The sequence below is a fragment of the Bos grunniens genome, chromosome 2 (assembly GCF_055505025.1).
Source record: "Bos grunniens cultivar Pamir isolate PY7600 chromosome 2, Bosgru_T2T1.0, whole genome shotgun sequence".
Taxonomy (NCBI): Eukaryota; Metazoa; Chordata; class Mammalia; order Artiodactyla; family Bovidae; genus Bos; species Bos grunniens.
This window is the reverse complement of record NC_141166.1, coordinates 5,600,991-5,614,049: the sequence shown is the minus strand read 5'-3', so window position 1 is coordinate 5,614,049 and position 13,059 is coordinate 5,600,991. Positions and strand designations below refer to the sequence as shown.

At 54.0% G+C, this 13,059-nt stretch overlaps 1 protein-coding gene across 3 annotated transcripts in view; it reads left to right on the top strand.

The window, feature by feature from the left end:
- Window positions 1-13,059, top strand: part of ECE1 (endothelin converting enzyme 1) — a 125,235-nt gene that overhangs the window by 78,075 nt on the left and 34,101 nt on the right. For all 3 annotated transcript variants that reach the window (XM_086327084.1, XM_086327076.1, XM_086327089.1), the window contains one exon: window positions 12,391-12,512. In XM_086327084.1, coding sequence (XP_086183210.1) covers window positions 12,391-12,512 — 122 coding nt within the window. The remainder of the gene's footprint in view (window positions 1-12,390; window positions 12,513-13,059) is intronic.

Here is a 13,059-nt window from a genome sequence, read left to right as displayed (position 1 = left end):
TATGCCACCCAATTGCCTTTGCAAGGGGACCCAGCCTTTTATTTCAGAACTGAAGGCAAATATGTTTGTGGTGGCCAGACTGGAACTCAGGGACATCCTTTCCCCAGCATCTAAAGACAGCTGGAGACTGGGCAGGGATCACCAACCAAAGCAGGAGAACAGAGGACTTCCCTGATGGTCCAGTGGTTTAGATCCCACACTTCCACTGCAGGAGTCACAGGTTCCCAGGTTGGAAAATGAAGATCCCATATGCTGCACGGTGCAGCCCCAAAATAAATAAGTTGTATTTGGGGACTTCCAGGGCAGTTCAGTGGTTAAGAGTATGTGCTTCCAATGCAAGGGGCACAGGTTTGATCCCTGGTCTGGGGACTAGACTAAGATCCCACAATGCTGTATAGTGTGGTCAAAAAAATGAAAAACACGGCAGGAGAATAGTCTCGGTGGGATAACGACATGGGCTAGTGCCTCTGCGTCCTTCACCAGGACCTGGATTCGAGTCCTGGTTCTGCCACTTACTGTGTGATCTTGGGTCAGTGATGTAACCTCTCTGGGCTTCTTGTCATCAGTACAGTGGGAACCACACCTCCTCCAGGTTGTGAAAATTAAATGGAAAAACATCTATAAGCACTTTCCTGGAGCCAGGCGTATTGTGGTGGCCCCTGGCTGTGCTGGTGGTACTCTTGTTATTCACACTTCGCCTTTGCCCAACACTTGCCAGTTCACAGAGCTCTTTTGTAGATAACCATTCCTTGTGAGCCTGCTCCCGTAGGAGCTAGGGAGCTGTTGCTCACCCCACTTGATAGATGAGGAACCGGAAGTCCAGAGAGCTCCCCAAAATGGGCTAGTAGGTGGCAGAAGTGCCACTGCCTGAATCCTGGCCACATGTCCCTTTCCTGTCCCACGCTGCCCGCTCTGGGCACCAGCGATGGTACAGCTCCCTGTGCGTCTTTCTGGGGAGAACTTGCAGGAAGCACAAAGTGTTGAGAGTCTGAAGGAGAGGAGGACACGGACCGGCGCTTGCTGAGTGTCTGCTCCGTGCCGGGCTGTGAACCAGGCTCTTTATATCCACTGCCTTCTTAATCCTCACGGTTACCCTGGGACCTAGAAACTGCGGTCCCGTTTCCTGGACGACGAAACTGAGGGAAGCTAAGCTTGCCAGGGACACCCTGCCAGTCCAGGGGCTTCAGCCAAGGGGACCAGTTCACACCGAGAAGGGACTGTGGAGAAAGGCAGACGGGCCCTCTGCCTCCCCAGGCGGGCCCGGGGCTGGCTTTTGGGGAGGGCACCCCTGGATCCTGATCTGCTGCTTCTGGGAGGATCGTGGGTCTTATCGGGAAGACCTTGGGTCTCGGCCGAGACTCAGCCCATCCCCACACCCTGTCCCGCCCCCACAGCGGTGGCCTCCAGTCTTGACTCTGGCCTTCCATCCCTGCTGTCCCTGAGAGCGGGGAGCTGCACTGAGCTGGCGTGCAACAGCCAGGACCTTGTGTACAAGCCCCTGACCCCAGGTCAGGGCCCGGTGGGATCGGGAGCCCCAACAGGCTAGCCAATCACGTGTGGCCTTGGACGAGTGACCCGCCTTTTCTACCCGCCTTCTCTCCTCTCTTCTATAGATCGTTTCACTATCTGTAAAGGGTGGATGATGATGTTGCCTGACACTCAAGGTTACTGTGGATATCATCTCGAATGTGATGGGTTAGCATGCTTGGCCCAGAGCCTGGCACCCAGTAGGCGCTCAGCAGAACTGCCCTCCTCCTGGTGGGGATGGGTGAGTTCCAGGTCAGCCCCTCCCTACAGGCTGTGTGACTACAGAGGGCTGCCCCGCCTGCTCCAGCCCTTCACCTATGAAGTGGGAACCAACTCAGAGTACTGGCCGGGGTGTCCTAAGGATTCATGGGCTGGTCACAGAGAGAGTAATTATTGCTTGTTTTATTTCTTTTATTTCTTGGACTTGCCTGGTGGCTCAGACGGTGAAGCATCTGCCTACAATGCGGGAGACCTGGGTTCAATCCCTGGGTCAGGAAGATCCCCTGGAGAAGGAAATGGCAACCCACTCCAGTACTCTTGCCTGGAAAATCCTGTGGACAGAGGAGCCTGGCGGGCTACAGTCCATGGGGTCGCAAAGAGTCAGACACGACTGAGTGACTTCACTTTTCACTTATTTCTTAAGAAAAAAAAAGTAATCGGAGTACAGTTGCTTTACAGTGTTGTGGTAGTTTCTGCTGCACAGTGAGGTGAGTCACTACACATGCTCATGTATCCCCCTCCCACTCAGGTCACCACCGAGCGCTATGGCAGCGTTGCCTGTGCAATACGGTAGGCTCTCCTTAGTTACCTACTTTATATGTAGTATCAGTAATGTCTCTGTGTCAGTTCCAATCTCCCAGTTCATCCCATGCCTCCGCTTTCCCCACTGGCACCCGTCAGTTTGTTCTCTACATCTGTGACTCTCTATCTACTTTGTAAATGAGATTGTTTATACCAGCTTTTTCAGATTCTACACGGTTTTTCAGATTAATACACGGTGTTTGTTTTTCTCTTATAGAAGCCCTGATAGAGCCTCTTATCAGAAGGAGGTCTGAAAGTGTTAGTCATTTAGGCTTGTCCGACTCTTTGCAATCCCATAGCCAGACTCCTCTGTCCGTGGAATTCTCCAGGCAAGAATACTGGAGTGGGTAACCATTCCCTTCTCCAGGGGATCTTCCCGACTCAGGGATCGAACCCGGGCCTCCTGCATTGCAGGCAGATTCTTCATCATCTGAGCTGCCAGGGAAGCCCCAAGGAGGTGTGGGTGTGTCCATGACTATGCTGGGTTCTTGTATTATTTTCTTTAAGCTATGGCGTATATGCCCATGTCACAGATGTGATTCACAAATACAAAGGAAACAGGTCTCCTAGGAAACGGTGGAGCTGGGGCCTCAGACCCATCTTTCTCTACTGATTCTGCTGTGCACAGAGGTCATGGAGCAGCCCAGAAGTATGGTCTGCCCTGCCATCTCTTTTCCCTGACAGCTGCTTGATTTTGTTCTCCGGGCCAGGGGAGACCTGGCTGGGGCCCAATGAACAAGTAGCCGGGATCCCCTCACGTCATTATGACCGAGACCTTCCCCACGAGGTATATCCTGGCATCCCCTCCCCCTAGGCTCACTGTTGAAAATCAGTCTAGAAACGGCCCCTCCCCTGTGGACCTTGATACCTGGGACTCTTGATACCGGGAAATTCCCGAAGGGGCAGGAAGCAGGTGAGCAGGTGAGCGAAATATGCAGGCGCGTGGTCCAGTGCATTCTTGGGCTCCAGGTCAGGCTGGTTTCAGCTCCCCCAAGACAATGGGGTCAGCCAGCAGGTCTCGGGAGGGGTTGGATACACAGGGGGCCTGGCTGGGCAGGTTGGCCTGGGTCGGGGCGGCTTCTCTGGGAGAGAATTCAGAGGCCAGTGAGGATTGTTATCAGCTGGTCGGGCAGGACAGCCATTACCATCAGCTTGCCCCGTGACCTTGGGCTAGCCACTTCTTTCTGTGAACAGTGGGTTTGCTCTGGCCCCCTCTGAGGAAATCCAAGGACATCTTTAGCAGGTGGGTTGAGCTGGACCAAGTGCCACGTGGCATATCTTGGCAGCCTGCTGGCTAGAGGGGGGCGACCTCAGCCGCATGAGACCCAGGTGCCTCAGCTGGAAGACCCTCTGCCATCCATACACGCTGCCGGAGGAGGCTGCCCTCGTAGGCTTTGGGGAGACCGGAGGGTGTCCTCACTTCATCAGGGGAAAGATACGTTTGGACGCGTCACCCCTGAGGCCGGGCCCTCGCCTTAGGCATTCTACCTTGTGCTTTTAGCACAGGCTATTCTGCCATCTGGATACCTTCCCCACCCCCTCCCAGTCCCGCAAGACTCTGTCAACCCTGCTTCTCCCATTATGCCTTCTGTGGTTACCGAAGGGCCTCTCCAGGCTTGAGCTACAATTAAATTTTATGTACTTGTCAAGTTTACTGTATTTTATATTCTAAGATGAGTCATGCAAAAAAAATAATTGATGCCTACTTGTAACAATAAACTGTGGAAAATTCTGAAATAGATGGGAATACCAGACCACCTGACCTGCCTCTTGAGAAACCTATATGCAGGTCAGGAAGTAACAGTTAGAACTGGACATGGAACAACAGACTGGTTCTAAATAGGAAAAGGAGTACGTCAAGGCTGTATATTGTCACCCTGCTTATTTAACTTCTATGCAGAGTACATCATGAGAAACGCTGGGCTGGAAGAAGCACAAGCTGGAATCAAGATTGCCGGGAGAAATATCAATAACCTCAGATATCCAGATGACACCACCCTTATGGCAGAAAGTGAAGAGGAACTAAAAAGCCTCTTGAAGAAAGTGAAAGAGGAGAGTGAAAAAGTTGGCTTAAAGCTCAACATTCAGAAAATGAAGATCATGGCATCTGGTCCCATCACTTCATGGGAAATAGATGGGGAAACAATGGAAACAGTGTCAGACTTTATTTTTTTGGGCTCCAAAATCCCTGCAGATGGTGATTGCAGCCATGAAATTAAAAGACACTTACTCCTTAGAAGGAAAGTTATGACCAATCTAGATAGCGTATTCAAAAGCAGAGACATTAGTTTGCCAACAAAGGTCTGTCTAGTCAAGGGTATGGTTTTTCCAGTGGTCATGTATGGATGTGAGAGTTGGACTGTGAAGAATTCTGAGTGCTGAAGAATTAATGCTTTTGAACTGTGGTGTTGGAGAAGACTCTTGAGAGTCCCTTGGACTGCAAGGAGATCCAACCAGTCCATTCTGAAGGAGATCAGCCCTGGGTGATCGTTGGAAGGACTGATGCTGAAGCTGAAACTCCAATACTTTGGCCACCTCATGCGAATAGTTGACTCATTGGAAAAGACTCTGATGCTGGGAGGGATTGGGGGCAGGAGGAGAAGGGGACGACAGAGGATGAGATGGCTGGATGGCATCACTGACTCGATGGACGTGAGTCTGAGTGAACTCCGGGAGTTGGTGATGGACAGGGAGGCCTGGTGTGCTGCAATTCATGGGGTCGCAAAGAGTCGGACACGACTGAGCGACTGAACTGAACTGAACTGTAACAATTCAAGTAACGCAGATTCCCTAAAGCCCAAGTTAATGGTTTATCTTTCTTCTACTCCTGACCAGATACAGATGGAATCATCCCAATGGCATCAGATCTGTCTGTCAGGGACTTGGCGGTTAATCGTGTTACCCTGTGACGTCTCTTCTGTTGTCATTTTGTTTTATCTTTCCAGTATTTACTGTCGAGCGTAGCTTCATCTTCTGTGCACGCTGAAAACTCTGTGGACAAGATCTGCATGTGGAATGCCTTCTATCCAGTGTCATTCCCGCAGCAGCGGGCCCTTCTTTTTCTTTCATGCTTGGTGCGGGGCGGGGTGGTTAGATGGATTTGCTTTTTTCGTCAATCATTTCTTTCTTTTTGGCGGCGTTGGGTCTGGTTGCCGTGCTGCGCTGTCTCTGGTTGTGCTGAGCAGGGGCTCCGCTCCCTGCCGTGTGTGGGCTTCTCCTTGCGGCGGCTTCTCTTGTTGCAGAGCTTGGGCTCTATCCGCTCAAACTCAGTAGTTGTGGTGTGTGGGCTTAGTTGCTCTGTGCGTGCATGCGTGCTAAGTCACTTCCGTTGTATCTGACTCATTGCAACCCTGTAGACTGTAGCCCGCCAGGCTCCTCTGTCCGTGGGGTTTCTCCAGGCAAGAATACTGGAATGGGTGGCCATACCCTCCTCCAGGGGATCTTCCTGACCCAGGGATCGAACCCAGTCTCTTATGTCTCCCACATTGGCAGACAGGTTCTTTACCAGTAGCGACACCAGGGAAGCCCTATTTGCTCTGTGGCATGTGTGATCTTCCCACCCAAGGCTGACCCTGTGTCCCCTGCGTTGGCAGGCAGATTCTTCACCGCTGGATCACCGGTGAAGTCCCTAGATGGATTGAGTGATGAGTTGATCCAAGGATGGACGTGGGTGTCCAGGGCTTCTTAGGGGCAGCTGGATTGCTTCAGATCTCCCTCTGGTGTTCCAGGCCAACCTGTAGGAGGGGAAAGAGATGGTGAGAGAGCATAGGCCTCTGCTCTGGCCTCAGCCACTTGCTGGTGTGAGCTTGGACCGGTGACCCAACCTGTTGCCTATAAGTTGGCACCCATGTCTGCGGCCGCCCAGTGTCTGTTTCCTCCCCCGGAGCTGTGGGAAAGGGTGTTCCAATAAAAACTTCCAGGGGAAGAAGTAGGCCGATTAAATGGGCTGCTCTCTTTCCTCTCCCGGACTTTGGGGAAGTGACGGAGGAAGTTTCTGGAATTCGGGGTCCCTGGAAGGAAGTACCCAGGCAGTTGGGAGTCCTGTTGTCTGGCCCTGGGCTGCCAAATTGTCTCCAGACCACTAGGGTCCTGGAAGTGCCACCGTTTTCAAAATATGGCCCCCTTCTGGGTCCTGGGGCCTTCCCTGGTGGCTCAGTGGTTTTAAAAAAAAAAAAAAAAATCCGCCTGCCAGTGCAGGAGACTCAAGAGACGTGAGTTCAATCCCTGGGTTGGGAAGATCCCTGAAGGAGGAGATGGCAACCCACTCCAGTGTTCTTGCTTGGGAAATCCCAGGGACAGAAGAGCCTGGCGGGCTACAGTCTATGGGGTGGCAAGAGTCGGATATGACTCAGTGACTGAGCGCGCACGCACACTGGGTCCTAGACACTGCCCAGCCCCTTCTTCCTAGGCCGCTCTCCACTTCTGGGATGTAAACATGGTCTGGGGTGTCTTACAGGAAACCAAGCTTTTCCTCAGGAGAAAATCAACTGTGCCTGATTTCACTCGGAAACCGAGACTGCTCCCTCGGGCCTGAGTGATGGACACCTTTGTCTGTGCAGCCCCAGACACACCTTCCCTCGCTCTCTCAGCAGTTCCGTGCTGTCCACAGCAGCTTCTCTAGGTGCCCGGGGTCGTGGAGGGAATTTAGCAGTCTTTCTTTGTGGAACTTACATTCCCTCAGGGGAGACAGTCAGCAAATTAATGCATTAATAAATGACGTGGTTGTAAAGACTTCAGCTCAGTTCAGTTCAGTCGCTCGCTCAGTCGTGTCTGACTCTTTGCGACCTCATGGACTGCAGCACGCCAGGCCTCCCTGTCTATCACCAGCTCCTGGAGTTTACTTAAACTCATGTCCATCGGGTAGGTGATGCCATCCAACTGTCTCATCCTCCGTCGTCCCCTTTTCCTCCCACCTTCAATCTTTCCCAGCATCAGGGACTTTTCCAATGAGTCAGATCTTCCCATCAGGTGGCCAAAGTATTGGAGTTTCAGCTTCAGCATCATTCCTTCCAATGAATATTCAGGACTGATCTCCTTTAGGATGGACTGGTTGGATCTCCTTGCAGTCCAAGGGACTCTCAAGAGTCTTCTCCAACAACACAGTTCAAAAGCATCAATTCTTTGGTGCTCAGCTTTCTTAACAGTCCAACTCTCACATCCATATGTGACCACTGGAAAAACCATAGCCTTGACTAGACGGACCTTTGTTGGCAAAGTAATGTCTCTGCTTTTGAATATGTTATCTAGGTTGGTCATAACTTTCCTTCCAAGGAGCAAGCGTCTTTTAATTTCATGGCTGCAATCACCATCTGCAGTGATTTTGGAGCCCCCCAAAATAAAGTCTCTCACTGTTTCCATTGTTTCCCCATCTATTCGCTATGAAGTGATGAGACCAGATGCCATGATCTTAGTTTTCTGAATGTTGAGTTTCAAGCCAACTTTTTCACTCTCCCCTTTCACTTTCATCAAGAGGGTCTTTAGTTCTTCACTTTCTGCCATAAGTGTTGTATCATTTGCATATCTGAGATTATTGATATTTCTCCTGGCAATCTTGACTCCAGCTTGTACTTCATCCAGCCTAGCGTTTCTCACAATGTACTCTGCATATAAGTTAAATAAGCAGGGTGACAAAATACAGCCTTGACGTACGTACTCCTTTCCGATTTGGCCTTGAAAAAGAATCAAGTAGGAGGCAAGACCAGGGAAGGGAGAGGTCACTGTAGCCATGGTGATCAGGAAGGATGGGCCTGTGGAGGAGGGGCCCCTTGAGCAGAAGCTTGAATTAAGAGAGAGAACAGCCCACAAGGATGTGAGGGGAAGAGCGCAGCCGGCAGGAGGCACAGTGAGCACGGTGGCCCTGGGGTAGGGGTGTGGGATCCAGAGGGAGGGGACAGAAGACAGGCTTGAGCTGGAGGCGGCGAGGCAGCGAGGCCCAGGTCATTCAGGGCAGTGTTTCCCAACCTTTTTTAATGACCGCCCCCTCCTGAAAATTTTAACCCCACAGATATGCTGTGTGCTTGTTTCTGTACTGTTACTGTGGTTTACTCACTCACTAAGTTGTGTCTGACTCTTTTGTGACCCCGTGGTCTATAACCTGCCAGGCTTCTCTGTCCATGGAATTTCCAGGCAAGAGTACTGGAGAGGATTGCCATTTCCTTCTCCTGGAGATCTTCCCAGCCCAGGGATCGAACCCGCATCTCCTGCACTGGCAAGTGGATTCTTTACCACTGAGCCACCAGGGAAGCCCTGTGTGTATTCGTAAAATAAGCTGTTTCTAGGGACTTTACTGGTGGTCCAGTGGTTAAGACTTTGCCTTCTAGTGCCGGTGGGGTGGGGGGCGGGAGGTGGTGTGTGGCTTCAATCCCTGGTTGGGGAGCGAAGATCCCACATGCCTCACGGCCAGAAAAATCACAGACATAAAACAGAAGGAATATTGTAAAAATTCAACCAAGGGAAAAAAAAATAGTCCACGTTTTTTAAAAACTTTAAAAAAAAAGGCTGTGCTTCCACTGCAGAGGGCACAGGTTTGATCCCTGGTCAGGGAACGAAGATTCCGCATGCTGCTTGGCACAGCAAAGGGAAAAAAAAAAAAATAAGGTGTTTCTGCTATTCAAGAATTAATGTTCTCCCCCGTTTAGGAGCAGTATTACCCCCACGGAGAATGCATGCTGTAGAACCCTCTAGGCAATGTTAAGGAATGTGTATACTTCTATGCCTCTTTGCGCTAAAAGTATTCAAGACAGCAGCTCTGTCAACTGCCCCCAAGGTTCCACATGGATGTCTGATAGATCTCAAATGTAAAATATCTGAAATCCGAAGTGCTTGTTCCATTCCCCGAACCTGCCTTCCACCGCCCACTTCTGTAGCTCAGCGCCCCCGGCTCCGCCAGGGGGACCTGGCAGCATCTCGACTCCTGCTTCCTCCCGTGCTTCCGCCACGGGCTTCTCGGTCCTTCTCTCTGCCACCCTGACCCCCCACATCGCTCCATCGCTCTGCTGGTCTGTTGCAGCGAGCTCCCAGCTGGCCGTCTCACCCTGGCTCCTGTCCCGCAAGGAGTCTGCGGGGTCGCAGGTACCCTTGAGTGAGGAGGAAGGAGAGGAGGTGAATGGTCCCAAGGGACACAGGAGCCAGGCGGGGTGGGGTGGGGGGCGGTGGAGGAGCTTGGCCTGCTCCCCGGGCTCCGGCCCCAGCCCGCGTGGGCAGGTGCTGGGGACGGAGCGTGCTCAGTCCCCGGGGGCCTCATCCTCTGTCCCTCCCTGCCCTCCCCCCGCCTCCTTTCCTCCCCTTGCCAGTCTCCCCTGGGCCCAGGCCTCAGCACCCTCTTGGCCCCCAGATACAGCATCTTCCTCATCAGACATAGACTCTGGGCTCCGTTCTTTCTGTGCCCATTGCTGCAGGCTGCTGTGTGCCCGCCCAGTGCTGGGGGAGCAGGGGGAACTCGGCCGTGGACTGGTGGGCAAGGCCGCCAAGCACCACGTCCAAAGTCACTCCACATCTTCATGCTTCCTTCCCAGAGCTCCAGCGCGGCGTTCCCGGGCCTCCCCCGCCATCCTGTGTAAAGCCCCTGGACTTGCTCCTTGTAGCGTCACTCCACGCATAATCAGAGGTCTTGTGTGGACCACGCTGTTGTCCATCTGGCCTGTCAAGCTGCGGGCCTCACGCCAGCAGACGTGTGTGTCCCGAGTTGCCCAGTGCCTCCTCCTCACCCAGCCCGCAGCCCCCAAACCATTAGAACTTAGTAAACGTTTGCGGGGACTTGAGCCGAGGTTGACCAGCGGGGTGTGGAGCCAGGAGGAAGGAAGTTTGAAGCTGAGAGGGAAGTCGAGGCATTCCACCTCCTCCCAGCCATCATTCGGGGTTGTATCTGACAGGTCTGCCTGGAACTCGCTGTAACGAGCACAGCCAGGCTGTTCCTTGGGACTCTTTATTTGGGCCTCTTATCTCGGTGGCCTTGAGGCCGTGAAGGAGAGAGATACTCGGCCCTTCCGTGGGCCAGAGCACGCAGAACATGCCTCCCCTGACACTGGTCTGGCATTTCAAGGTCACGGCCAGAGCCAGCTGAGCACAGTGGGATGCTGGCTGCTTCTGGGGTCTGGTGAGCAGCGATGGTTCTTCAACAGCCTAGCTGCTAGGGGATGTTGCCACAGAAATGAGGCCCCTGGGAGGCAGTGGGAGCCCCCACTTTGCATTCCCCGATGTTTTGCTTGGAGAGTCTGGGGAGCTGGGCAGCTCTCGCCCTATTTGGCCCCCCCTCCCCGCCCCCAGAAGGCTCTTCTCACGCTCCAGGAGGGCCCGGGGGCGCTCAGGTGTCTCCAGGGCTCAGCAGTGTCCCCTGTGAGCTCCGGGGCTGTGTGTACCCTCCGCAGCCCCACAGCACACCCCAGGACCTCCGTCTCCATACCACCCTTGAAACTCCCGTCCCGTTCAGGGCCGTCTCCTTGACTGCAGCCAGACGGGGCTGACGTTCTCTGCCAGTGGTCCCCGTGACGCTGTTTATGGTAAGAATTGGAGGGCAGGGGCGTGCTCGGGAGAAGGGCTGGGAAAGCTGATTAGACTGGTCAGGAAATGACTCCCGCCCTTGTGAAACAGGCTCCGCCAAACATTTCTTTTCTCCCAGGCCCTTTTACGCTTCCTTGCTTTGCCTCATCCTGTCCAACTCCCCCCCACCCAACCAGACCCAATACCCTTTCCCTTTATTTCTGCCTGGTGAGTAACTTTTTGTCTTTCAGAACTGGCTCAAATAGTAGAACATCCTCTGGAGACCCTCCCCTGTAGACCCTCCCCACTCCACCAAAGGGTGTGACCTTTCTGTAGGTGGCAGAACCATTTGCGTTAGTGAACGCACACCCCGTCTTGAGGTCGCATCTTTGCATGCCTGAGTCACCATTAGACCGTGAGCTCCCCAGAGGCAAGAGCGGGTCTCACTCATGTCCGTAAAACCTTATGCCCGATCTGGTGCCTGTAGGTGCTCAGCGTTGAGGCCCTTCGTGAACGAGTCTCTGAGGAGAAGCCTTATAGTCAAGGTGGCCTCTGAGAGGCCTTGGAAGCTGAGTGCGGTGTGAGAGTGTCTGATGCAGAAGGCTAGAGGGAGCTTTTTCTTTATGCGTTTCCTTGTTTAGTATTTGTGTTTATTTGTATTTGTATTCATTCCTTCAAAAGGAAGCTCCATGGGGACGAGGACATTGTCTTTTGTGTCCCCAAAGCTGGCACAGAGCCTGGCATAGAGTTAGCAACTAGTACCTGCTTTGTGAACGAATGGATAAAGTTCTGCCAGAAGAGTCTTCATGGAGGAAGTGGGGTGTAGGGAGTCTCTCCAGGAAGCAGAGGGAGGGGTTTCAGGATCCAGGAGGAGCAGTGAGGAGGAGTGCTCTGGGGGAGCCGGATGAACAGACACAGACCGCCCCGTCACCTCCAGTGGGTGCGGACAGGCTTGGGCACATGCAGGAGCTTGGTCCTCAGCAGGTGGCATCGGGACCAGGGCCCCAGGGGCAAGGAGAGGGACCAGGGGCTCCCAGGGGTCCCCAGGTGAGGCACTGAGGTGCTGCTCGTGGGGGAGGGAAGGGGCATGGCAAAGGGCCTCTGTGTCAACTCAAGGTCAGACGAAGCTGCCCGGCCCCTCTGAGGAAGGGCGCCGAAAGCCAATCTGTAATGAGCGAGGCCTTTCAAGCTCTGCCAAGTCCAGTCTTGATCACAAGAGAGGTTCTCAGGAATCTGGGAAGAAAACCCCAAGACAGGCATCTGTCTCACACATCAGGCGGGGGTGTGCGGGCCGCTTGCTGGCCGGCAGGGAAGCCGACTGTCATCTGACGTCCTGGGACAGCTCTGAGAAGGTGTCTAGCGGAGATGGAGAAGCACGGGCTCCTCTCTGCGTGCGGCTTGCGGAACTGAGCAACCCTCCAGCGTGCCCGCGTGGAGGTCGCGTCTCTGATCTGGCCCAGCTCCTCGCCTGCACTGACGGGCCCTGCGCCAGCCCTTTGCACAACTGAGGCCGCCCGACCTCCCCGGGGCCACCCAGCGTGGGGACGGGCGTGTGCCGTCAACCGCTGTCCTTTGTCATTCCAGAAAACTCCACGGCCAGCGTGAGCGAGGCAGAGAGGAAGGCCCAGGTGTACTACCGAGCCTGCATGAACGAAACCAGAATTGAGGAGCTCAAGGCCAAACCCCTGATGGAGCTCATCGAGAAGGTGGACCCCTGCCCCCGTCTCCCCCTGCCATGCCCCCTGCCCGAACCGCTGGCTTCCACCGCCAGGGTCCAGCCACCTTATACCTCACCCAGCTGGATCGTGGAGTCTGCTGACGTGTGTCAGGCTGCCTGAGTGTGTGTGCACGTGTGTGCGTGCATCTGTACATCAGTGGGGATGTCTGTCGTGTGTGTGTGTGTGTGTGTGTGTGTGTGTGTGTGTCTGGGCATCTGCGAGTGGGACAAGGGCTGCGTTTACAGGGAAAATGTTTCTCTTTCTGGCTGCTTCCATTCCCTCAGAGGGGATGTTTGTGTGTGTGGAGGGGTGTGTCCCGCAAGGACCAGCAGAAACTCTGGGGTCAGAAGCAGAGCCCTCCCGGTGAGGAGGGCCACACTGACCCGGGCCCCCCGTCCCCCTGAGCTGAATGCCCTCCCGGGCACCGTCCAGTCAGCCTTGAGGGACCCTGAAGGGAGCCACCCAAGCCTGGCCATGCTGCCCAGAGCACACAGAAGGGTGGGCATGGGTGTTCCCGGGGGCCTGCTGTTCCCCT